The sequence below is a fragment of the Rhineura floridana genome, chromosome 3 (assembly GCF_030035675.1).
Source record: "Rhineura floridana isolate rRhiFlo1 chromosome 3, rRhiFlo1.hap2, whole genome shotgun sequence".
Lineage (NCBI taxonomy): Eukaryota > Metazoa > Chordata > Lepidosauria > Squamata > Rhineuridae > Rhineura > Rhineura floridana.
The window spans coordinates 89,238,813-89,266,352 of NC_084482.1; the positions used below are offsets into that span (position 1 = coordinate 89,238,813).

The 27,540-nt window shown below is 43.3% G+C and overlaps 1 protein-coding gene across 1 annotated transcript in view; it reads right to left on the reverse strand.

Moving 5' to 3' along the window:
- ABLIM3 (actin binding LIM protein family member 3) overlaps positions 1 to 26,428 on the reverse strand; it is a 190,048-nt gene extending 163,620 nt beyond the window's left edge. Inside the window, 1 exon segment of the mRNA XM_061613396.1 lies at positions 26,377 to 26,428. Coding sequence (XP_061469380.1) covers positions 26,377 to 26,428 — 52 coding nt within the window.
- Positions 26,429 to 27,540: the final 1,112 nt, after the last annotated feature.

The window sequence follows — 27,540 nt, forward strand, 5'->3', positions numbered from 1 at the left end:
CATCTTGGGTGGTTTCATCATTCTGGTAAATAAAAGATGCAAAGAACTTCTGAGCCCCAACCAAACAGGGAATAGGTTTGCAGGAGGTCTTATTTTGTCTCAGCCCCTCAGTGTATTTCCTCATAATTTCTTTATGGCTCCTTTGATGTATGCTCAGTTATGAGGCACACAGAAGTCTGTTACTGCCAGTTTTGTGACTCTAGACAACATTTCAGATGTCATGTTTACCTTGTAGGATTGGCAACCTCCATGAATTATTTACTGTACTTTTACATTATGGTGTAGATGCTAGAAAGAAAATGCTCATTGGTATTTGCCATTTCCTTTGTTCAGCTCTAACTAGGCACTTCCAGATTTTATTTATTTATTTATTTAAAATATTTCTGTCCTGCCCTTCTACCCTATAACAGGGCACTTAGGGGAGCTTACAATAAAATCAACAGATAAACCTGTTTATTGAGTGTTGATCCTGATTGGTTTGCAGGGAGTTTAAATGATGTTAGCTATTTAATGAGCATTCATTCTGATTTGTTTTGATTCGGGTCAGCGAGACAGACTGGGAATACTGCTGGTGTACCGTCCACCCTGCTGCCCAGCAGCTTCCCTAACTGAGCTGGCGGAGGTGGTCTCGGATTTGGTGTTGCGATCCCCCAAACTTCTGGTATTGGGGGATCTCAACATTCATGCCGAGGCCGCTTTGTCTGGAGCGACTCAGGACTTCATGACCTACATGACAGCCATGGGGCTGTCTCAATTTGTTACTGGCCCTACGCATGTGTCGGGACATACTCTAGACTTGATTTTTGCCACTGGGCTAGGGGATGGTGATCTGGGAGTGAGGAATTTTACATCTATTCCTTTGTCATGGACAGATCACCGCCTATTGAGATTTGGACTCACATTGTCTTCTCCCCTCTGCAAGGGTGGAGGACCAATTAAGATGGTCCGTCCCCGGAGACTAATGAATCCTGAGGGATTTCAAAGGGCTCTAGGGAATTTTCCGGCTGATAAAACTGACGATTCTGTCGAAACCCTGGTCACTCTGTGGAATACAGAAATGACCCAGGCACAATCGCCCTGGTGCGCCCTCTCCGCTGCAGAGCTCAACTGGCTCCTTGGTTTACCTCGGAGCTAAGAGTGATGAAGCAAGAAAGGAGACGGTTTGAGTGCAAATGGAGGCGAACTCCCGACGGCTGTAATTATGCACTTGTGAAGGCCTCTTCCAAACGTTATGTGAAGGCGGTGAGGGCAGCAAAGAAGCAGTACTTTGCTGCCTCCATTCAGTCATCTTGTAACCGCCCAGCGGAACTTTATAAAGTTGTCCGGGGACTTCTACACTCTGGTCCTCCAGATGCAATACAACCATCATAGCCCGCTGTAATGAGTTCGCGAGGCACTTCCAAGATAAGATCACGAACATCCGCCGGGACCTTGACTCCAATATTGTAGCAGTCGAACCTAATGAGGTGTCCAGAACACAGTCCTGTCCGGTTTTATTGGATGAGTTTCAGTTGGTACAGCTCGAGGATGTGGACAAGGTGCTTGGACAGGTGCGGGCGACCACTTCTGCTCTGGATCCTTGCCCCTCATGGCTAATAAAAGCTAGCAGGAATGGAACAGCCGGTTGGGCCAAGGAGGTGATCAATGCCTCTTTACGAGAGGGAGTGGTCCCACTCTTCCTGAAACAGGCGGTGGTGAGACCGCTTCTAAAAAAGCCCTCCTTGGACCCCGATAATTTCAACAACTATAGACCGGTAGCAAATGTTCCATTTCTGGGCAAGGTTCTAGAGCGTGTGGTCGCTCACCAACTCCAGGCTCTCTTGGATGAAACTGATTATCTGGATCCATTTCAATCGGGCTTTCGGCCGGGGTTTGGTACAGAAACGGCCTTGGTCGCCCTGTATGATGACCTCTGTCGGGAGAAAGACAGAGGGAGTGTAACTCTGTTGGTTCTCCTTGATCTCTCGGTGGCTTTTGATACCATCTACCATGGTATCCTTCTGGAGCAACTCACGGATTTAGGAATTGGAGGCACTGCTTGGCAGTGGCTGCGTTCCTATCTTGGGAGTCGTCTCCAGAAGGTGATGCTTGGGGAGCACTACTCGAGTCCCTGGGTACTCCAATATGGGGTCCCACAGGGTTCAGTTCTGTCCCCCATGCTCTTTAATATCTATATGAAGCCGCTGGGTAAGGTCATCAGGAGTTTTGGAGTGCGTTTTCAGCAATATGCTGATGATACGCAACTCTACTTCTCCTTTTCATCTTCCTCAGGTGAGGCTGTCAATGTACTGAACTGCTGCCTGGCCGCGATAATGGACTGGATGAGAGCTAATAAACTGAAACTCAATCCTGACAAGACTGAGATGCTGTTGGTGGGGGGGCACTCTGCCCAGTTGGTTGATGTCAGACCTGCCCTGGATGGGGTTACACTCCCCCTAAAGGAGCAGGTACGTAGTTTGGGGGTCTTATTAGATCCGCTCCTGTCACTTGAGGCTCAAGTAGCCTCGGTGGCACGGAATGTGTTCTACCAGCTTCGGCTGGTAGCCCAACTACGACCCTATCTGGACAGGGAAAACCTCGCCTCAGTTATTCACGCTCTGGTAACCTCTAGATTGGATTACTGTAATGCACTCTACGTAGGGTTACCTTTGAAGACGATTCGGAAACTTCAGCTAGTGCAGAATGCTGTGGCCAGAGTTCTTACTGGGACGAAGAAATTCGACCATATAACACCTATTCTGGCCCAACTGCACTGGCTACCAATATGTTTCCGGGCCAGATTCAAAGTGTTGGTTCTTATCTATAAAGCCCTTAACGGCATCGGACCGCAATATCTGATGGAACGCCTCTCTCGCTATGTACCTACCCATTCACTGCGCTCAACATCTAAGGCCCTTCTCCGGGTCCCAACTCATAGGGCGGCCCAGAGAACAGCAACTAGATCTAGGGCCTTTTCGGTGGTGGCCCCCGAATTATGGAATGTCCTCCCAGATGAGATACGCCTGGCGCCTTCTTTGTTATCTTTTCGGCGCCAGGTAAAAACCTACCTCTTTGCCCAGGCATTTTAAGCTTAAATTTAATTTTAATTTTAAACTTAATTGTAATTGTAATTTTTATTTTAATTTTGTATTCTAATTCTGTTCTTAAATATGTTTTATAATCCACACTTGTTCGTATTTTAATTGTGGTTTTATCTTGTGTACACCGCCCTGAGAGCTTGTTGCTATAGGGCGGTTTAGAAATGCAATTAATAAAATGAATAATAATAAAATAAAATTGTTTGCAGGGAGGCTTGATGACATTGTGCCAAAGCAAGCGTTATCCCACACTTTCCAGTGCATATTCCCATCACTGTCCTTACTGCAAAAATTCTGTTATTTGGGGGAAGCAGGTTCGTTGCACAAGGACTCCCAATCAAGTATCACTGTTCAACCTGAATTTGCCAGTATGTGATTGAATCCCGCCCCAAAACAGCAACAGTTTGGAAGTGCCCTCTGAGTCATATTTTCAACATCTTAAATTTCCAGCCCACCAAGTGACCAAAGTGCAATAGTCAGAAGTAACAAAGTGTAAAATATTTCCCATTCCTTTTCTCAATATAAAAATGTCACAATTCCCTGTGACAATTGCCTGAATTCCATGGATATTGCCTTTTGGAATAATCTACTGAAGTTGCTCATGAACATTTTTAGTGGCAAACCACCATATAGTATCTCCTCTTGCTCATAAATGAACACCTGCCATTAAATAAATAAAAAATTGAGAGATTATGGTGAGTGATGGTTCTACTGCCCTTCTGTTCTATGGTCTTAATTCACCGCACATTCAAAAGAATTCTAGGGAGTGCAAAGTTGATAACAGCCCTTTCAGGCATTCCTTCCATGTGTTCTCAGAATGCATGAAGGGAGGGATCAGGGACACGCACGCTTGTCCCACCCCCAACATCCCCCTGCCCAATTGCACTACCCTTGACCTTCACACATGGGGCAGGAAGATCTGAAGGTGGAAATTCTTGAATGATTGGCTGAGCATGCTTAAAAGGTAGTGACAGCCCAGAAGTGCCCTGCCTTCAGCCACATGTGCAGATTCTCTCCTTCAGACCTTCCCACTCAATGTGTGAAGGCTGGTTGTGGAGATGGGGGATGGAGCTACCTTGCATGGCCCTGCACCTCTCTCCACATGTTCTGAGAACAGGACTAGAGTTACTTTCTGTTCAAATATGAAACTGTACAGAACACCTAATGGTTAACTTATCAAGAACTATTAGAAAATGTACATGGAGAATATATAATGAAAGAGAGAGAACAACTGATAAAGGATATAGTTCTCAATGGTTTGCCTATTTACAATTGTTAAAAAGATATAAAATGGACAAGAAAATGTATGGGTTTGAAATAAGTAAATCTGATTTTGAAATAGGTTTGTGTACAAATGATGAAAATACAATTGCGAAAATGTATAAACTCTTACTGAAAATGGATATGGAAGAAGAACAAGTAAAAGAGTGTATGGTAAAGTGGGCAAAAAAAATTGGTTATAACATACAAATGGATCAATGGGAAAATATGTGGAAAAAAGGCTTGAGATTTACATTATGCTATAATCTCAAAGAAAATTTCTATAAAATGATGTACCGTTGGTACATGACTCCAGAAAAGTTGTCAAAAATGTATAGTAATGTTTCTAATGTTTGTTGGAAATGTAAACAACAAGAAGGATCATTTTATCATATGTGGTGGCTGTGTAAAAAGGCAAAATCATTTTGGGCACAGATAGGTAGGATGATGCAAAAAATTCTAAAGATAAATATTCAGTCAAAACCAGAATTTTTTTTATTGGGTTTTATGGATAAACAAATAGAAAAGAAATATGGAAGAATAATATTATATATGATTACGGCAGCAAGATTATTATATGCACAAAAGTGGAAAATGGAATCAACACCAACAACGGAAGAATGGCTATTGAAATTAATGGACTTAGTAGAGATGGATAAATTGACATGTCTACTTAGAGAAAAATCGACAGACACATTTCTTAAGGAATGGAAGCCTCTCTTAGACTTTTTGTTGAAAGATCAAAATAAAATGATGATATTGGGATTTGACGATTAACTAAGATAGCCTATGGAGAAAAGTGATCCTGTATGTATATATTAAGGGACAGGTTTGATGTATATTATATACTCATAGCTGATCTGCGACAAATCGGAAGTCAACTATTTTATTTTTATTTTTTTTGTTGTATTGTTGTTTTTTGACTTTGTTTTGTTTGTCTTTTGAAAAATTTGAATAAAAATTATTAAAAAAAAGAAAAAAGAACACCTAATCTTAGCTTGACTGTATGGGAGACCATAGAATCCACAGAACAGATGGGACCTGATCAGAGCTTGGAAAAGTTACTTTTTTGAACTACAACTCCCATCAGCCCAATCAAGTGGCCATGCTGGCTGGGGTTGATGGGAGTTGTAGTTTAAAAAAGTAACTTTTCCAAGCTCTGGACCTGATCCAATCCAGCCACATCAGCACCACAATTCAATGCCATCCACCAGTCATGATTTAACTAATTTATATTGAGCTACAGTTGGGAACGAGGAGTGCACAATGTCCAATGTTTGGACATATAACTAAACTATAGTTTAGTGTTACATAATCAAGCTTTGGCCTTGTGAACTTCTCTCTCCCATCTCCTCCTCTAGTGTGACTGGAAGCTTTAGCTTCCAATTTCAACGATCTGCAGTTTGCCATTATGTCCAAACCTGGACAAACTGTGGCTAGTTGCAATGATACTTTTTGGAAACAAGACATCTTTAAACAGTAGTTTCTGATCTGCCATGTTTCCCTAAATTAGTCATTGGGATCCTCCAGCCTGTAGACCTAGTTATGTTCCCCAGGCCACTTGATTTGGCCCACACTGTCATTTTTGGTTGACTGCCCTGTCATATGATGTGATATGTCATTGGATGGCAAAGGCAGCACATATGATGTCAAATGTGGGATAGGTAAAGCCATAGCTGCCAAGGAACAGTTCGGAGCACACAAGTACATTCTTGATTGTTCCTTGGCAGTGGGGCTTCCCGTTGGTGCTGTTTAAAAGCTCTGCTGCTTTTGGCAGGGATCAGATCCACTTGGGAACCCCAGTTCCTCTAAGCATTCTAAAACAGGCACCTCTAATTGTTCCTTGGTGATGGGACTTTCCATTTGGTGCTGTTTAAATTCAGGGCTGACTGCAAACCCTGCTGCCCCCACTTGACATCATATAACTTCACATGATTTGACAGGTGGGTGAACTCACTCAACTGTCAAAAGTGGCACATGTAGGGCTGGCCAAAACCATAGTTAAGACAAACCACACTTCTGAGTTCACACAGAAAAATAAGCCACTGTTGGTTGAAAATGGAAGCGAGAACTTCCATCACCCCATGGCCATGCTGGAAGTGAAGAGCAGAGGACGGAGCACATGAACCTGAGGCTCATGCACGTAATATTAAACCATAGTTTGGCATTACATCCAAACTCGGCCTCTATGTCTCCATGATATATGAGCCAGTATGATTTTTTAAAAATTTGTGTTATACTTCTCTGTCAGCCACACAGCCAAATTCTAGAATTGACAAAATCATTAAGTAAAATGAAATGGCCAGTCTGATCACTCTTAGGCAGGCCAGATGCCTCCTAAAGAAACAAGCTTGCATGAAATAAATTATGTCTTCTGAGTTTGAGCATGAAGTAGTAACAAGGGCTTCAGTTCCCTTCTTGGGTCATGATTCAACATACAGCACATCTCTGGCATAGAGTTGCCCCAGAAAATTCACCCACAAACATATTTGAATTAAATTTGGGAGTTCCTGCTTGGGTAAAACCTCTGAGGAACAAGTTAGATAGGATTAGCAACATTTTTCAGGGCGTTTCCATGCATCCTTAGGTTGTCACTGGGTTTTTGCCTAAAGCAACATTCAAAGCAGTTTTGGGGGATTCTTCCTTGAGTGAAACACCTGAAGAACTTCAGAGAAGCCAAAAGAGGTTAGATAACATTTCTCAAGGGCGTTTCCACATATTTCAGCCCTGATGTGCCCACAGTCTTTGCCCTGTTTTGGTGCATGCTAACCTGAATAGAAAAGCGGCACTGTGCAAATGTCAAATAATCTCTTAAAATGACATTGAACTATGCATTTGTGTGTGTGTGTGTTTAACAAGCACTTGTGAAAACAAACACGGGCACACCTCTCCTTTCACCCCCCCCAGGTATGTGAGGAATCTGGTAAAACTTGCATTGCAAATGCAGCTCACCCCTACAATACATTAATCCTAGATGTCTCTTCACATCTTCTTCCTACAATAATATTAGCATTGGTTTTAGGGTCCTATTGGCCAAACCACGCATGTTTATTTTGAAGAAAGTGAGCCATACTATTCTCAATGGGGCTTGCTCCCATGTAAACAAGCAAAGGACTACAGAGCAACAGTGCAATCCTATAGGTGTCTACTTAGAAGTAATTCCTACCAAACTCAGTGGGACTTACTCCCAGGTAAATCAGTATATGGACTGCAGCCAAAATATATTAACTTTTGCCAATAACATGAAACTGATAACCCTCTAAATAGGATATTATTCTAAAAATAGAAAAATGTTTAATATCCTTGGCCAAAAACACCTCCCCCCAAAATATCTTACTGAGCTCTGAGAATGATTCTCTTATGTATTTATTCTTCCTTGGCAAATGACATCCTGGTTTTGAGTTGTCTGATAAACAGATTTAAGTTACCATATACACAGATGTTTGCCTGAAGCAAGGAATAAATGTGGAAGGAAATCTGGTAATGCTTTAAGTGAATCAAATGAGTGCTTAATTTCATTTATTAAGGTCTTTTTCCAATATCAATTGATTATAAAAACACACATACCGTGATTTACACAGGTTTAGCAACTATTCAGGAGATTAATGTCATTTACAGAGTTTAATCCTCAGTAAATATGTTGGGTTTCTTTCCTAGCAATCAACTATTAGCATGGCATCCCCATTATTCCATTAAAGGCAGGCAGCAGTGTTTGTGTACATTTTATATGGCCACAAACATGTTTATTTTGTCCTTAGGAACCCACTAGTCAATCATGGTTCAAACTGAATCCCAGGATAAATATCTACAATGCTGAAAGGAACTTATCTGGAGTTGTTATGGACGTCACTGTGGATTATATCTGCACTCTCAAATGGAAGCCAGGTTTGCACATCCAATAGTGGGGGCCGGCGTGGTGGGGCAGAGCTTCCAACACTGGCATTGCTGTAACTTACCTGGATGGTGCTGGGTTCGAGGAGGGCGGTGGTAAGATTGGGGCTGCGCAGATGCACCCACCGGCAGAGTTCTTCCTACTAGAGCATCGGTGCAGTCCCAACCTCATTGTTACCATACCCAGCCCGAACATCATTCAGGTAAGCTGCACCAACCTCAGTGTTGGGAGGGCAGCTCCGCAACTCTGCCCCATCACTAGGGATGGAGGCAAAATTGGATTCAGTTCCCTTTTGAAGCTGAACGTAACTAATTCACCCTTTCTGAAACAAGACACAAAAGATAGCCGTGCTTCAAAATTCACACTTCTCTGAATTTTGCAATACAGTTCTCCAGCCAAATCATCTGCACAAAACTGCATACATTAGTGTAAACTGTGCATGTAAACGCATATATTAATGAAAATAACATACAAAATGTATTATATTAGAAAAAGTCTTGGAAAATGTGAGCATTAGGCAAAACTGCTTACAAACGAGTGTCAATTAGGAGAAATTCATACTAAAATGCTGATGAATTTTCATGAGAATTATTTTAACGAAAATTAGCAAATTACTGCAGAAACACAGAGAAATTAATTTAAGACTGGAAAAATGAGAAATGAAGTTAACTGAAATGGACAGCTTCGTCCATTCCTATACACCACACCAGCCACTAGTGACATCCAGAGATGGTCAATATGGGCAGCTACTTCTATCTGATGAACATCCCTACCTTATATTATATTGTTGGGAGACCTTATGCCAAGTCTGACTCAAGAGGGAAGCATCTCTACTTCTGGTTATTCACTGGTATCTTACAACTGTAAGATTGATTATACCATCAAACAGACTTTGTTCTTTCCAAATTAAGGTTTTTTTTATGTACATCAAGGTTTTACAGTACTTCTTCAGTCTGTGGCCTCTCTCTTCTCAGTCCAGAGGAAGGGAGTTTGCTCTTAATGGGTCCTTCCCAGAAAGGACAACACAACTAGACTGCATGTAGTGGGTCTTTCATATTGTTACAGCTGGGGCCTGTGGCATACAAATAGATGATGGAGTGTATGAAAAGCAGAGCTTGGAAGTAACTCGTTAAAAATAACGAGTTACTTGTAATTCGTTCCTTTTTTGTGTAACGAATGGGTAACTTCGTTACATTTTGCTTGTAAGAGAATGAGTGGTAATTTTATTACTTTTTAGCTGTAACTATAACGTTTCCCGCATTACATTTGGACGTTACACGGGGGGGGGAAACAGGGGCAGTCTGCTCCTGCGATTGGTGGAAAAAAGGCATGTGCCTCGCACTAGGCTTCTGCAGTGTTGCTCTTCCCTCGTGCTCTGTATTAGGAGGCACAAGGGAGGAAGTGGAGAGCCAGATCGCGCCGGAGGGCAAGAAAGGAGAAGGCAGAAGCAGAAGAGCTGAGGTTAGTGATGATGGTGTGTGTGTGTGCGCTCCCACCGCTCGTCCTGCCGCCCCCTTCCCGCCTGTCGCTGCCTCCGCTGCCGCCTGTTGCTGGCTCTCCCTCCCCACCGCCGCCTGTCGCTGGCTCTCCCCCCCCCGCCGCCGCTGCCTGTCGCTGGCTCTCCCTCATCTGTCGCTGCCTCCCCTGATGTGTGGATCAGCTTTCACTGCTACCTTCAGTTTTTAAGGCTACATACAGTCTTTGGAAGTAAGTCCTAAACTAGTTTACCACCTCAGGAAACCTGGTCATGACTGAGCTACAAGCCTTGCAAGCTCCTTTCATGTGTAAAGCACAGATAATTTCTCTGTCCCAGGCGTATTGTACGGGTTCCTGTTTGAGAAGCACTATGTAAGGGTTGCATCTAGAAGTGGTTTCCTTCTTGTGTAAAATGAAGCTCAGCCTATGGAAAGCAGACTTAAAATACCTGGACAGCAGCCCAAACCTAAATGGTGTTCCCCCCTCCCCCAGGACTGGCCTCCTGTTCCCTCCTGGTAGTCTGTTTGAATATTGCACAAGATTCACTTCTTACGATGCAGCATGTGCTGTCTTTGGCCTTTCCAGAAAAATAAGAAAGTGTAATGGTGCCATTAATAGACTTTTCTCACTCTTAAAAGAGCCTCTTCCAATTCCTTTAAATCTACCACATGCATTTCATTGTCAACTTGAGGTGGTTGTTGTGCAAAAGAAGTGATTCATAAGGGAGGGGGGAGAAATAAAGTTGGTATGAAACTACAACTCTCCATTTTTATTAATTCATGCAATGCCAGTTTTCCTGGGAAGTGATTCAACTGCCTTGCAAGGCAGCCTCTCTGTTATCAATATTCCCCTGCAACGTGCTGCTGCAGAACAGAGCTGGACAAATCTGAGGTCCTGTTCTCCGTTCACAGTTGTGACAGCAAACCCCTATAGATTATCCCCCAAAATAAGCAATTGAAAGGTGCAAGCTTGAAGAAAACATTAACCACAGTCTTTAGTCAGTTTACAGAGATCTCTTTCAGGATAAGTTGTTGCAGACACATTCCCCTGTGGGGCACTTTATTCCTGATTGAAACCTCCTGAAAACTATCAACAGAACACTGCAGCATCACTATTTGGCTGAATAAAGAAGCTCAACATTTTGCAAAAATACAAACTACTGGAGCAGTGTTCAGTTTTTCTTTTTGTTACATCTACAAAGCTTAGAATATTGCACAGTGCAATCCTCTGTGTGCTTATTCAGATGGAATAAATTCAGTGGAACTCCCTGGCTGTTATTATTTATTTAATTAAATGTATTAGTCGCTCTTCTTCACAATAGTGAATCCTAAGCAACTTACAATCAACAAATTATATCGAGATTGGAATGCTGCCTGAAAGAGCACAGCTCTTGTGACTGGGGAAGGGTTCTAGCTCAATGGCAAGAGCGTTTGGTTCGCATGCAAAATATGTCCGGTTCAGTCCCTAAATTTTTAGATAGGGCTAGGAAACACCCATATCTGAGATCCTGGAGATCCACTTTGAGTCAGGACACATAATACTGAGCTAGATGGACCAGTGGCCTGACTCAGTTTAAAGCAGCTTTGCTATGTACCCAAGACTAAAACAAGTTCTGCGGGCAGAAAATACAAATTCTGCATTTGGAATCCGTTAAAAAACTGGAAAATGATTCATACATACATGGAGAGGGGTAGGCAGAATATAGACTTTTGGGTTTGTTATCTGAGGTGGGGGGCTGTTTGCCAGTTGGGTGGAATATATTTCTTAAGGTATTGTGCCAATCCAGAATTCCCCAGACTTGATTATAATAATCTGATGCATGTCCAGGTAATACAGCATGTACACCAAATGTCAAATAAGGGGCCAGACACACCCATTGCTGCTGGGGTTATCAGGAGGCTTCAGCCATCTTTTCTAGTATGAAATGAATACCTCTTGGCTCATCATGGTAAACTAGAAGTGGGCAGACACTGCACCCACTTCTCACTTGAGGATCTGTCACCAAAGGAAACCAGTGCAGCAGCCTTCTTAGTTCTCTCACAAAGCCAATCTGGGCCTCCAGCTGGTGCCCATTCCTGTCAGAAAACAGCTTCTCCTCATGCTCAGATAGTAACTGACCAGGTCTGCAGACATTCTTTTTATTCCTTGAGGCAATGCCTGCAGCTATATTCTCCACCATACTGTATGGGTTGACCGTCAGCCTTCCTTGAGGACCATAAAGGTACCATCTTGTCCCCCATACTGTTTAACATCTATATGAAGCCCTTGGGAGCGGTCATCAGGAGTTTTGGGGCAAGGTGTCAGCAGTACGCTGATGATACCCAGCTCTATTTCTCTTTAACATCTGAATCAGGAGAGGCTGTGCAAGGCCTGGACTAGTTCCTGGACTCTGTGGTGGGCTGGTTGAGGGCAAATCAACTAAGTCTGAACCCTAGCAAGACAGAGACACTGTGGATTTGTGGTTCCCAAGTTTGGATAATTGGTCAGTTGCCTGCTTTGGATGGGGTTTTACTCCCTATGAAACAGCAGGTCATAGTCTGGGGGTACTCCTGGATCCATCTTTGTCACTAGAGGCCCAGGTGACCTCCATGGCTAGCAATGCCTTTTACCAGCTTTGGATGGTAAGACAGCTGTGGCAGTTTCTGGACAGGGATAACCTGACTACTGTTGTCCATGCACTGATAACCTCCAGATTGGATTACCGTAATGCACTCTATGTGGGGCTACCCTTGACGTTGATTCGGAAGCTGCACCTGGTGCAAAATGCAGCAGCGAGACTGCTCACTGGAGCAGGGTGTCACCAACATGTCACTCCACTACTGAAAGAATTGCACTGCCTGCCTATTTGCTACTGGACTAAGGTTAAGGTTCTAGTTGTGGTGTACAAAGCCCTATACAGCTTAGGACCAGGATACCTGACAGACCGTCTTATCCCTTATATACCCAGTCGATCACTGCACTTTGCAGGTGAGGGCCTCCTGCAGATACCATCTTATCAGGAGATCTGTTCCACACAACATAGGAAATGGATCTTAAGTGTAGTGGCGCCTACCCTTTGGAATTCCCTCCCCTTAAATATTTTTGTTGTTATGTGCCTTCGTTGATTACAACTTATGGCAACTCTATGAATCAGTGACCTCCAAGAGCATGTCATGCACCACCCTGTTCAGATCATGTCAGTTCAGGTCTCTGTGGCTTTCTTTATGGAATCAATCCATCTCTTGTTTGGCTTTCCTCTTTTTCTGCTCCCTTCTGTTTTCCCCAGCATTATTGTCTTTTCTAGTGAATCCTGTCTTCTCAGTATGTGTCCAAAGTATGATAACCTCAGTTTCATCATTTTAGCTTCTAGTGATAGTTCTGGTTTAATATGTTCTAACACCCAATTATTTGACTTTTTCGCAGTCCATGGTATGCGCAAAGCTCTCCTCCAACACCACATTTCAAATGAGTTGATTTTTCTCTTATCCTCTTTTTTCACTGTCCAACTTTCACATCCATACGTAGAGATCGGGAATATCATGGTCTGAATGATCCTGACTTTGGTGTTCTGTGATACATCTTTGCATTTGAGAACCTTTTCTAGTTCTTTCATAGCTGCGCTCCCCAGTCCTAGCCTTCTTCTGATTTCTTCACTATTGACTCCATTTTGACTAATGACTGTGCCGAGGTATTGATAATCCTTGACAAGTTCAAAGTCCTCATTGTCAACTTTAAAATTACATAAATCTTTTGTTGTCATTATTTTAGTCTTCTTGACGTTCAGGTGTAGTCCTGCTTTTGTGCTTTCCTCTTTAACTTTTATTATTGTCATGATCTGTGGGTGGGTAGGAGGGGACAAGGGAGGAGGTGGAGAGTGAGATGGGGTGGAGTGGAGAAAACAACTGTTTTAAAAAATGGAGTGGAGGGAAAAAGGAGCCAGAGGGCAAGAACATGGATAAAGGAGGAAGAGGAAGAAGCAGAATGGAGATAAAGAACTGTGGAGGTGAAAGATGACGACGTGTCTCTGGCTACTGCGCTGCATTTGCAGTATTTTAACTTTTTTGCATCTCAGGGAAAATGTTTGCTTGGGTAAGTGTCCCTTAGTTGGTGGCAGGGCAGGATCCAGGAGGTGGTTAAGTGAGAGAGATTATGATGGCTGGCTGAGGGGGGAGGGTTGCACTTGATTTGATCAGAGCTTGGAAAAGTTACTTTTTTGAACTACAACTCCCATCAGCCCAATCCAGTGGCCATGCTGGCTGGGGCTGATGGGAGTTGTAGTTTAAAAAAGTAACTTTTCCAAGCTCTGGATTTGATGTGCAAAGATCTGAGTTGTGGCCTCTGCCTCCCTCCCCACCTCCCTTACCAGTGGAGAGCCAACCATTGCTATCTTATGGATAAAAAGAATTATTCTACTACCTCTGTATGTGTGTGTTTATTTTTAATGTTGTTTTAGGCTACTTAGATGTGCAGCAGCCAAGGCCAGCACCTTGTAGGCATTTTTTAAAAAAAGTAACTGAAATGTAACTGTAGTGATTACTTTTGAGAAAAAGTAAAGTAATCAGTTACTTTCAGAGCAATTGCAATTGTAACGGTAATTACTACTTTTTGGGCCATGTAACTGTAACTGTAATTTATTACTTTTTTAAAGTAATCTTCCAAGCTCTGATGAAAAGTAGGAATTAACCATCTGCTGGAAGTTAACTTTATCAAAGCTATGCTAGCAGTGATACATCTCTGCCAAAGTCCTTAGTAAATTGTTTATTAATTCATTAATTGTTTCTTGTTGTCTCCATGCATCCTGTTTAATAGTTTCCCCACTGTACCCTGTTCACAATGTGTAGGCTGTTGCCACTTCCAGAATAGCTCTGCAAATCCTTCCATTGGGAAGTGGGTGTAGCCAGGGAAACTTTTCCAGATTTCATTAAGGGCAAGGCAAAAAGTGGGAGGAGGCAATATCAAAGCAAAGCTGCCCGAATTTTAGATAATTTAAGTTTACATTTAAAAGCAGCATATTTTAAATGCACTTGCAATTACTTTACTTTTTATATCTCATAAGTACAGCATTGTTATTAATACAGGTCAAATAGTCATTCCAACTTTTTGAAGCAAATATTTTTTCTTTTCTTTTTTGCCTTTGGTATTCATAGCTAGCACATAGGTTCATTTTAATTTTTTAATACTAACAGCCATTCATTTGCCAGAGATAAAGATGCTCCTAATAAATAATCTCTTGTGATCTGAAACATGCACCCATATATTAGGAAGAGAGAGATAACCCATCTGCTGCCTCTCAGTGATGATCCCTGGGCACAGTAGGGTTTTTTCCTTAATGTTGCAGATTTATACACAGCCAGAGATATGCACCCTCTTTTTTGTACTCAGCTATGAAACCTACTGGATGCCCTTGAGTATTTTTTTCAGGTTCACCTACCTTATAGGATTCTTGCAAAGTTACAGTGATAGGGAGAAGAACTACATCTGCTGCCTTGTGCCTCTGGGAGGAAGAGTGGTATATACATTAAATAAATATGGTTTTTCTATGTGATCAGAAAAATGGAGACACCTCGTCTCTCCATTTTTTAGCTGTTTCATCCCCCCACCTTGCCTAACTATCTTTATTCTTTGGGCTTTGTCACTGTTCTCATGTGGATTTCTCCTGAAGAGCTGGCATGCTCAGTGAAGAGAAGCAAGTAAACCATGCTGTTGTTTAATGGGGTTTTGATAAGGTATTATATAGCTTTAAATTAATGTCTGCCAGTATGTGGCGGAAGCCTGCTAAATCTAAGGAGACAGCCCCTGCTGCTACAGTTACTTTATGTTACAACTACTAGTGGCTCATTAAAAACATATTTACAGAAGATTAACAGCTGTAGTGGGGAGAGACTAGTGAGATCTTGCTGCGTAATTAGCTATGTGCTACTAGGTAAATAGTGCTTCCCTCAATCCTACTATATTCAGAAGATCTGTATTGTGGGCCCATGAACAAGAACTTATGTTTGCACTGAAATAGGAGATGTACTGCTAGTACTGGGCTATGCACAGACATGGGCATAACCTACTGGTTTTACTCTGAAAGATCTTGGAAGATCAAGATTTTTCCACCCTGAAATCCACAAATTCACATCTGTTCAGGCATCTTTTTGAGATTCCTAATAATAATAATAATAATAAAATTTTATTTTTAGGCCGCCTATCTGGCTGAGTGAACAGCCACTCTAGGCGGCGTACATAATTAATTTTAAAATACAGTTATAAAATACACATATAAATACAATTATAACATATTCAGTTTACCCCCATCTGTACACTATAAAACTAAAATTAACTAGGGGTTCTATATGCCCGCTGAAATAGCCATGTTTTTAGTCCTTTACGGAAACCTACCAAGGAAGAGACATGGCGTAGATCATATGGCAGAGAGTTCCAGAGGGTGGGGGCCACAACTGATAATGCCCTCTCTCTGGTCTGCACCAGTCTAGCTGTTTTAACTGGTGGGACTGAGAGAAGGTCTTGGGAGGCTGATCTCGTCAGGCGGCATACTTGGTGATGCTGGAGGTGCTCCTTTAGATACACTGGACCGAAACCGTGTAGGGCTTTAAAGGTTAGTACCAACACCTTGAATTGGGTGTGGTAAACAACTGGTAACCAGTGTAGATCTTCAAGTACCGGGGTGATGTGATCCCGCCGGCGGCTATTCGTAATCAACCGTGCCGCCGCGTTCTGTACCAGCTGTAATTTCCGGACCGTCTTCAAGGGTAGCCCCACGTAGATCGCATTGCAGTAGTCTAAGCGAGAGGAGACCAGTGCATGCACTACCCGCGGGAGCAGATGAGCCGGAAGATAGGGTCGCAACCTCTGTATCAGATGCAATTGATACCAAGCTGCCCGGCTCACTGCTGATACCTGAGCCTCCATGGACAGCTGGGAGTCAAGAATGACCCCGAGGCTGCGAACCTGGTCCTTCAGGGGCAAACTAACCCCATTCAGCACCAGGTCAATATCTCCTAATCTTCTCTTGTCTCCCACAAGCAGTACCTCGGTCTTGTCGGGGTTCATTTTCAGCCTGTTTCCTCCCATCCATTCACTTACAGACTCCAGACACTTGGAAATGGTCTCCACAGCCAACTCCGGTGAGGACTTAAATGAGAGATAGAGCTGAGTGTCATCCGCATATTGGTGGCACTGCAACCCAAATCTCCTGATGATGTCCCCCAGCGGCTTTACATAGATATTAAATAGCATGGGAGAGAGGATAGAGCCCTGTGGCACACCACAATTAAGAGGCCAAGGGTCTGAAACCTCCTCCCCCACTGCTACTCGTTGGTGCCTATCAGAGAGATAGGATCGGAACCACTGTAGCACAGTGCCCCCAATTCCCAATCTCTCCAGGCGATCCAAAAGGATACTGTGGTTGACGTTATCAAAAGCCGCAGAGAGATCCTGATGTCCCCATCGTCACAGAAAGTTGTACGATTATTTCATGGGTCCTGGAATCTCTGGAGCTTTCCTCTGCAGTGTAGGCTATGTGGGCCATTTGAAGAAGCCTCCGGCATGGAGATGTGAACGCTTGGGGGGGGGAAGAAAAATTGGGGGCAGGACTTTTTTCCTGGTCCCCACCATTTTTCCAGATTTTTTCCTGGAAAAGTTGGGGGGAAATGGAGGGAAACATTCAATTTTTTCCTTCTCCCCCAGACTTTCACATCACTACTCTTCGATCACTGATGCAGCCTACAATGTCTATTGAAGCTCCTCTGGACATGGGCAGTGGCAGATAGGCCTCCTGCAGTGATGTGATGAAGTGACATGACCACATCATCCTACTAGGACTTTATCTACATGTTAATGTGTTGGACTACAACCTGGGAGACCAGGGTTCGAATCTCCACACAGCCATGAAGCTCACTGGGTGACTTTGGGCCAGGCACTGCCTCTCAGCCTCAGAGGGAGGCAATGGTAAACCCCCTCTGAATAGTGCTTACCATGAAAACCCTAGTCATAGGGTCACCATAAATCAGAATCGACTTGAAGGCAGTCCATTTCTATTTTCACCATTAGGAAAACTCCTGGACACATTGTAAGTCATGCCTGGGCATGTATCAATGTGACACAATGATGTCATTGTGCCTCAAGTACAAGATACTTCTGCCCTTGCCTGATGCTGTCTATAGCATCAGGAGAAGCCTTCCAAACACATAGCCGAACCCACAAAAGTTCCAGGTGTGGGAGCCCCACTGAAATCTGCCACTGAATTTTGATTTGATGTGAAGTGAATTGAGTGACACCTTTTGCTATCCAGACCACATTATCCTTCTTTGAACAAATACTATTATTGTTACAGGAATGTTGCAATTAGAAATTGTTTTGCATCTGATATGATGGGCCAAAATCTGGATAGAAGCATTTTCATACCTTTGCTAGACATGTTCATTATGAGTCTTTACTTTTTAAAAATGGCACAAAGTGCTGGAAGCTGTTCCTCTGATCATACTCCTTTATTAAAATTCCATTCATTTCAGAGGGTCCTGAGGGTATATGAATATTTGTCATATTGCAGCCAAAGCAAATGAACAATAATTTGTTTCCACTTTGACCAGACATTTGGCTGAAATAAGGCTAAAATCCTCACACACTTACCCAGGAGTAAATTCCACTGAACTCAGTAAGACTTACTTTTGCGTAGGCATGCATAGATTTATGCTGAGACAGTGGGTGGAAAACATGGTAAACATGAAGGGTGCAGAAGCTTTGTTTGTGCCCCTTATTATGAGGCAAATTGGGGTGATATGAGGAAGGTTCTCATTCATTCATGAGTCAGGTTGCGCAAAGTTGCCTTGAGTCAGATCAGGGATTCCCATAGCTTCTGAGTTGCTCTGTGGCCAAGGCTGTCCAAACATGTGCAGACATTTTTTCCCCTGAAACGAAACAAAGCTAACTGAGGAAATGCCTAGAGCTTGAAAGAGGAGGGGGTGCAGTGGTGAGGGAAGTGTTTTTGCTTTGATGGACAGGTCTAGCGTTTAATAATAATTATTTTCCTAAGGCACTCAAATCAGAATAATTAGGGGGAAGGGGTAAAAAACTGTGTTTGTTTTCCACATAGATCTATGCCTTCCCCTATACAGCAGAAGAGCTATATTCCAAAAATACACAGAGAAAGAAGCCCACCAGGTACCAGTGCCCTTCCTAAGGGTGACAGTTTTTCCAACCCAGTATTTCCTGGGGTTCCATGCTCTTTTTTCCACCACCACCCGCTATGATTTCTATTGTACCCACCTGAAAATAGTGAAGTCTGCTCTTCCCAGAGAACCATGACAGCCGTCATTCTCATCATCTATGAGAATGGGTTTGGCAGGCTTCATTCTACCAGAAAGGGTGGCCATGCTTGCAAATTTCATCTCACTCTGGCATAAAATGTTTTATTTACTTGTTTTTTCCTTTGTTTTTTTTTAAATCCAAACTTTAAATATGCCCTGCATAAAAACATCTGGATGTATCTGCCTACAGTTTGGCAGGCTGAAACCACTCTAGAATGGCTGCTACTCCTGGAAATTTCCCAGATTTGTGAAAAGGAAAAAAAGTTATAGCCATTGTTAGGTTCCCCATTAAAATAAAAGGGGGAAAACAAAATTTTGTTTTCAACAGATCCAATTTGGTCCTGAAAATGAGTCAGATCCAAGGGCTCCAAAACGTATTGGGCTGTTTCCCAAAGCAACAGATGCACTTTGAATCTTGTGACCATTATACATAATGGAATTTTTCTGTTGTAGAAAAGTGATCTGAACAAGAATCTAAGGCGCCAGGATTTAATACCTACTACTTTTATTATTATTATTGCATTTCTAATTCTTTTTGGGATGTATTTGTTTAAATAGCTTTTATGGGTTACGATATGTTTTTACTGTAATGTATTAATCTTTCTTAATTTATGTTATGCTTTATGTTAACATTTTGTAAGTTATTTGGAGACGTCTTATGTGGCAAGTGCCTGATACAGTGAATAAATAATAATAATGAGCTAAGAAAGGAAAGTGATACATTTAATCCAGATGTGAAGAGGACAGTATTTAGGTACTAAAGGTAAACTGCTCTAGAATGTGAACAAAGAAGCCCCAGAAATACCTGAGGGAATTTATAATGTGTTCCATTGAGAATGACGGAGGAAACCACAATGCACTGATGGCAGACATAGATAGCCAGCCTCCCTATGCCTCACGGATATGATCTCTCCTCATCTCTCCCCCGCCCATACTCCTGCCTCAACAAAAACACATGCCGAAGAAATGGCAAATCCTGGGCATTGCCTCATAAAACAAACAGCATGGATGCCAGGCAGAATCGATCACCATGGCAACCCTATTGCAGCTGAGGTGAACAAAGCTATTAGAAATAAGAGAGAGATGGAAGAAGAACATTCAGTCACTGCTGTCTACTACACACACACACAGAGTAATGGCTGAACATCAACAGAGGGAAAATAATGTTGTCATCTTGAGACAGAATCCCAATAAAATTTTGATCTTAGAAATCTTCCATGAGTCTAAACTCTGCCCATTTTACTACTATAACAGGAGAAAGAGAAGACACTCACTTCCCTCAGATTTGAAGTACGGAGTCAAGTGGCTGCAACATATTACACCAGCTTGGTACCGGCTAAAGTGGCTGCCTGTTTGTTTCCATGCCCAGATTAATGTGCTGGTTTTAGTCTTTAAAGCTTTAAAAAAATTGGAGCCAGGTTATCTGAAAGGCTGCTATATGAACTTTCCAGAACGTTAAAATCAACTGCCTTCTGATCCATTGATAATAGATGTTTGATTGACAGGTAACAGGGCTTCGTCAGTAGTGACCTCATCTTTCTGCAACTCTCTCTTCCAAGAAATATGTGTGTGGCCCCCTCATTGTCCATTTTCTAGAAAAGTTTTAAACTTTTAAAATTCCAAACCACACTTTATTGTGCTGTGGATTAATTTTTACTGCTCGTTTTCAAGAGGTGTAATGTATTTTTAATTTGATGTTTTTTAAATTACTATGTTCTTGTTTGGGAAGTTTGAACACTGCCTAGTGAGGGCAATGTGACTTGAAAGGTGGTCTAGAAATGTTTAAATAAATAAAGAATAAAGTGGAGAGAATAGCTTATCTTATTTGGACTGAGTCAGCCTTCTGGGAGGCCAACACACACAAAATCATTTCAAGAAAAGATTCTTACAGCAGAAACAAAACACTGCCTCTTCAAGTTTTGCTCCTTCCACTGGACGACATGCATGAACAATTGATGGCTACCCCAAAGTCACAATGAGATATGTCCACAAAAAACCAGAGGCACCGTAGTAAGAAGTAAGATGTCTATGTAAAAATGAAACTCTTAGGGATCCAAGTTTTAGCCAAAATGTCTTGTTTAGAATACATTTGAACTACTGTCAGGCCCAATAAATGGTTTAGGCATGATGGTGGCTGAGGTGATGCACTACAAAGCCAGGGGGAGTAAGTCTGCCATCTTATGCCCATTTATATGGGACAATGGGATGTAAGTGATGCAGGTAGAATAAGGCTGAGCAAGGCAAGATGAAGTGGGGTGAGCTAAATCTATCGATGGGCACCTTCTCACGCTCAATTCTTTGGTTGGTCAGACTGCAGAGCTGAGGAGATGCAGGAAGTATACAGCAAGAAGAGAGTCCAGCCATTGGAGCCTGCAAGCCATCTGGCTTCTCGACTCAGTCAGTCAGGCTCCAATTGCAACACTGAACTACAATGTCTGCTGATTGCCTGCTCTGGGCAGCTGATATGGTGCCATAGAGAGCAGACAGGCAACTCATACCTGTTCCTCACTCCAACATTTGAGGCTGAAAGCTATAGACAGCCCCAGTACTAAAATAAAATGAGTGAATCCAGAGTGCAAATTTGCCCTAAATTATTGAAGCAAAATATTTTCAGCTTCTTTCCCCCCAAACCACCTCTGTCACTTATCCTTAAGGTTTTCAATGGAGATAAGAGGAACAAGAGAGTAAGTAAATACATGGAAATATTTTGGGTTGGAGTTGGAAAACAGTGGCTGAAACTTCAGCTGGAATGGAAAACAACACCCCACTTGGACTGTTTATTCTAATGAAATATCCGAGGCCCAAAAGGGATGTTTCCTATATACTGAATTGCCCTTGTGATAGCTGAGCACCAAGTATGGAAGCAGCTACTTGAATTTAGATAGCAGCTGCCTGAGAGCTCAGCCCCTGGGCGTGATACATGACTCTAGCTGAAAAACTGAGGAGCAGAAGCAGGCAGAAGAGTTGGTTGCCTGGGAGAAGGCCCAAGAGAGCACTCGGATAGAAGAGCATCAGCTCTGGAAAAAACTCCTGAGGAAAGAGTTATTGCTCAATAATTGCTGCTGAACGAAATATCTCAGCCATTTTAATGAACAAAAATGAGGGCGATGAAAAGAAAGAAAACTAGGAATTGGTGTGCATTCCAGATTGATGGCCTAGGAACCATCAGTGTGAAAGGGACATGCTTCCTGGTGGTGCACAAGATCTGCTTTTTCAAAACCAAATCCTGTTATGAAGTACTTCTTTACTCAGCGCATAGTTAAACTATGGAATTTGCTCCCACAAGATGCAGTAATGGCCACCAGCTTGGACAGCTTTAAAAGAAGATTAGACAAATTCATGGAGGACAGGGCTATGAATGGCTACTAGCCGTGATGACTGTGCTGTGCCACCCTAGTCAGAGGCAGCATGCTTCTGAAAACCAGTTGCCGGAAGCCTCAGGTGGGGAGAGTGTTCTTGCACTCGGGTCCTGCTTGCGGGCTTCCCCCAGGCACCTGGTTGGCCACTGTGAGAACAGGATGCTGGACTAGATGGGCCACTGGCCTGATCCAGCAGGCTCTTCTTATGTTCTTATGACTACAGAGCTCTGTCACTGGAGCTTCACAAACAGATGGCCTACAGAGTTGCCATTGTCTTTGGCCTCAGACAGAATTTGCTGGAGAAGGCAAATGCAAATGCAAGCAGGACCACAGGATGTTAAAGAGTTGGAAGAGGCCACATCAGTTCACCTCTTCTAATCCCTTGCTCCAAAACACGATAACAAAAGAATTCCAGAGACATTCCTGTGCAGCTTTTTCTTGAAATGCAAAGAAGAGCTTTGCACAGTTTTGCCAGCAGCATCACAAAAATTAGCCTCAGATTAATTTTCTATCATTTGTTTCATATCATGCCAACGATCGACTATGATGGAATAGGGTTCCCCCCATTTAGTTGGCATGTTAAATACTAGAATTCTGATAAAGAATATCATAAAAGGGTCTTCAGGAGAAATGGACAATGAATACAGTAGAGGCTAGGGCTACATGATACATGATAAAAATGCAGGAAGGCACTTGTGAAAAGCAATTTGCATGAATTTGACAGAGGGACCATAGCTCAGTGGGATGGCACACATTCGGTATGCAGAAAGTCTCAGGTTCAATCCTTGGCATTTCAAGTTAAAAGGATCAGGTAGCAGGTGATGCAAAAGATCTCCTGCCTGAGACCCTGGAAAGCTACAGCCAATCAGAGTAGAGAATACTGGGCCAAAAGGACAAATGATTTGACTTGGTACACAGCAGCTTCTTAGAAATATAAGAGGCAACTGATACCTATTCCACAATCCAACACTTGAGACCTGTTTGTGTGTTCCACGTGTAGATGATCTTGTGTGTCGATCATGCATGTTTGTAACTTGGAACTTGCTGTGTGTGCATTGGAGGTTAGTGAATCTGTCAGTTTTGCTTTCTCTCAGTTTCTCATTTTTCCAGTCTTCAGTCCTCCAGATTTCAATATCAGTTTGCATTTTTTTAAAGTACTCATGAAAATTCACCAGCATTTTAGAGCAAAATTTCTCCTAATGTACAGATTTTTGCATGCAATTTTGCCTAATACACATTCTTCAAATTATTTCCCCCTAATATACTTTTCTAAATGTTACTTTCACAAGTATATGCATTTTTAATGCACACTTTACCTTAGAATGTGCATGTTTGTACACATTACTCGTCTGGAGAACTGCATTACAAAAGATGACTTTCAGTTTGCAGTTTGCATATTGTTTTGTAAAGTGTGAATTAGGTAGGTTCACCTTTAAAGGTGAACTAATCTAATTCTTCCTCCATCCCTAGTATGCATACATAAGAAAGACAAGGCCATATTGTGACTTCTCTGTATGTGTATGTATGTACGGTATGATGTCATAAAGGACTGTGCTATGGACATAGAAGACTGTGTTAAATTCATACATGAAAGCCATTCCATGCTGGAATTCAGTCATGCGTAAAGCAATCCTATGAATGTATGTGTTGCACAAGCACTCAGCACAATTGCCTTGCCATCACCACAAACCAACATGTATTAATACATCCGCTAGGTACTGTTCAAATCAAGGGTTTGTTTTTTTTGTAAGACAGCACTTTTAGATGGCACTAGTGTTGTGGCACAAACCAGTCAACCAAGTGGCAAAGCTTGCTGGGAACAATAGGCTCCTTCTGGTTTTAAGCAGTAAAATTACTTTTTTGAGAAAAGTTTACATTAATAATAGAAGGGTGGGAAGGAATGGAAAAATACATAAGTCAATAAAATGATTAAAAGAAAAAATAAAAGGGTTTAAAATACCTTTTAATGTCTTAAGTAGGGTCTAAGGAAATATGTAATTTGCTTTCCATCTCCTCTCTCTACGTTCCTTTTCTTCTCCATTTCTACAAACCCCCAACAGCCAGACTTCAAAAGATGAAAGCTGTCAGTATGTGAGGCATAGCAGTAACAGATGGGCATTTACTGCTTGCCATGCCTTTCATCACCATCAAGAAGCTATGCTAACTAATAGGTTCTTTGATGCAATGGCAAGTAATGTGGCTGGTCTTCACGGTCTTATGACACAGGCCATCTATGAGGGACAATGCAACCTCCAGAGGGTTTATCCCCTTTTGCAGAATGAGTCTCTTCTTTCTCTCACCCTGCAGCCTCCACAATATACATGTAAACAAATCCATCTTTGTACAGTAAGTACAGGAGATCCTCTTAACACTCTGTGCTCTCTGCAGTACAATCAGTGTTAAGCATGAGCTCAGAGTACACTAGATATAAGAAAAGAGTCATTCTCTGATAACAAATCCATTCATGCAGTTAAAGTAGTCCGCTCAGAGGTAACGGCTGCTCCCCTGCCAAACCAACGCTACTGAAGGGCATTCTTCTCCGGATGATGTGACATTCCATCTTCAGAAGCCTTTGTGAGCCAAGCCTTCCACTGCCTACTCATTAGCAACAATCAGGGCCGGTTCTAAAGGGTGGCCAGGTGGGGCACTGGCCCTAGGGCCCCTGGGGCTACAGGGGCCCCTCTGCTCCCCTTCTGCAATCCACAGCAACAGCCGCGGATCGCAGGGCAGGAGCTTCTGCCTGCCCACCAGGGAAACCGTGTCTGCCATCTTGGTTAAGGGCAATGCTAAAAGACAGGAGCCAGGTAGGTGGGGCGAGGGAATCATGGGCAGGTGGAAGCTCCTGCCCTGTGATCTGCAGCTGTTGTCACGGATCGCGGAAGGGGAGCGGAAGGGACCCTCAGGGGCCCCTGTAGCTCTAGGGCAAAGGGAAGCAGAGACAGGTAGGTGAGGTGTGGGGGGGAAGGGGAGCAGAGACAGGTAGGTGGGGGGCATGGGGGCCCCTGCATGCATGCACACACACACACATGTGCACACGCCAGGGCCTGGGGCAAGCTGATGCCCAAGGGCCCCAGCATGCCTGGGGCCGGCCCTGGCAACAATTAACATGCAGTCAGGAGCAAGCCTGGCCAAATTGGCATTTTCCTGACAATTCCTCCTTTCCAACACAGAGGAAAAAGAGTAGAAACGTCCAGAAACAGTAGTGTAGTGGCAAATTCAAAAGTGCAGGGTCCCTACATGTTAATCACAGCCATGCCCCCTCCCTGCTTTTTTTTTTTGCTGTGTGGTAGAGAATGAGATCCTTGTTAATGCCTAAGAACCAATAAGCATGAAAGAGGAGAGTGTTAGCACGGAGAAGAGTCTTCTAACATGCTTCCTTGTCCTTTCCTGTTGATTGGAGCCAATCAGAGTGAAAGGAGGTAAGTCAAACACTGAGAAGACTCTTCTTTCATGCTTGGCTTGTAGGATGCTGATGACATAGGGACCCTGCTGGGACCCTGCTCCCAAAAAAGTTAAGGGTCTAAGACCCCCCTGAGACCCCGCACTGCATCCCTGTCCAGAAGTCTGTATGTTTCACCTGGATTCTTGGGAACGGAAATACCACTCCAGTATATCCAATTTATGTTCCTTCCTAGATTAACAAATCCTTGTGTAGAGATAATTTGATTATCCTAGGTGGGAATTTTGGGGGAAGGCAAAGTATACATTTACTAATATTTAAGCTGTAATCCTAAACACATTTATTTGGGAATAAGCGCCACTGAACATAGTGGGATATCCTTCCAAGTAAGCATGCATCAGATTGCACCATAAGTAACATGCTCAGCTTACTGATACATTAGAGGTCCAAATAAATATAGGAAAGGGGTAGGGACAGGGCTGGCTCCAGGCATGCCGGGGCCCTTGGGAATCAGCCTGCCCTGGGCCACTCAGCTCCCCTTCTGCGATCCGCGGCAGGAGCCTCGCCGTGGATCGCCGGACAGGAGCTTCCAAGCCGCCCGCCATCCCCCCGCTTCACCTACCTTTCTCTGCTGCTTTTTGCAGCTCCACGCACTGCGCGTGCAGGGTTGCCATCAATCAAGATGGCAGCCGAGGTTTCTGTAAGGGGCTGAAGCCTCTGCCACCATCTTGGTTGATGGCACGCAGCGCGCGCATTGCTGCCATCAACCAAGATGGCGGCAGAGGCTTCAGCTCCTTACGGAAACTTTGGCTGCCATCTTTATTGATGGCAACCCTGCGCGCACTGCAAAAAACAACAGAGAGAAAGGTAGGTGAAGTGGGGGGATGGTGGGTGGCTCGGGCGGATCGCGGAAGGGGAGCAGAGGGCCCCTCAGGGGCGCCTGCAGCTCTGGGGCCCTCAGACCAGCGCCCCACCTGGCCGCCCTTTGGAACCGGCCCTGGGTAGGGAAACCTGTGGCCTTCCAGATGCTTCTGGACGCCGGTTCTCATCAGCCCTAGCCAGCAAGGTCAGTGGTTGGGGATGATGGAAGTTGTCGTCCAGCTACATCTGAAGGGCCACAGATTCCCCATCTGTGATATAGAGAAAACCCCTGCAGTTGCTTATACTTTAAAAATATGCATATTAATTTCTTAAAAACAATTATTGTCACACCTAATTTGACCCTCAAACTAGATTACATGGGGGCACATCAAACACTCTCTTGCCAACTAGTTGCCCTCCTCTTTCTCCCTCTTGGGACAGGTTTCTGCTTCATACATGATGTAATCTACTCAGATGAGACCAGATCAAAGAGAGCTTACATGAGTACAAACCATGAGCATCAACATGCCCAGCAGTGGGCCAAAGGAAATGGTAATGTTACTGCCTGGCTTTTATCCTACTGAGCAGATGCTGCCTTAAAGGGGAAAATGACAGCTGATTCCTGTTTTTCTATTAAGTGATTATTTGGGGGCAGTCACCTTGTAGAATCTGCTCTTGTTTATTTCTTTATTATTTTTATAACTCACATTTGCTCCAAGGAGCACAGGGGGCCATACATAGTTCTTGCCATTTTTATAATCGCCGCGATTTGTGAAGTAGGTTGAGCTGAGAATCCCTCTTTGGGAGCTCAGTCAAAATGTGTGAAAGGGAAATGGGAACAAGGCCCTCAGTGCTGCAGCACATCCTGGACACACTGTCTGGCTGATGGGTGGCCGTGCCTATGCTGGAATCCATATGTGCAAGT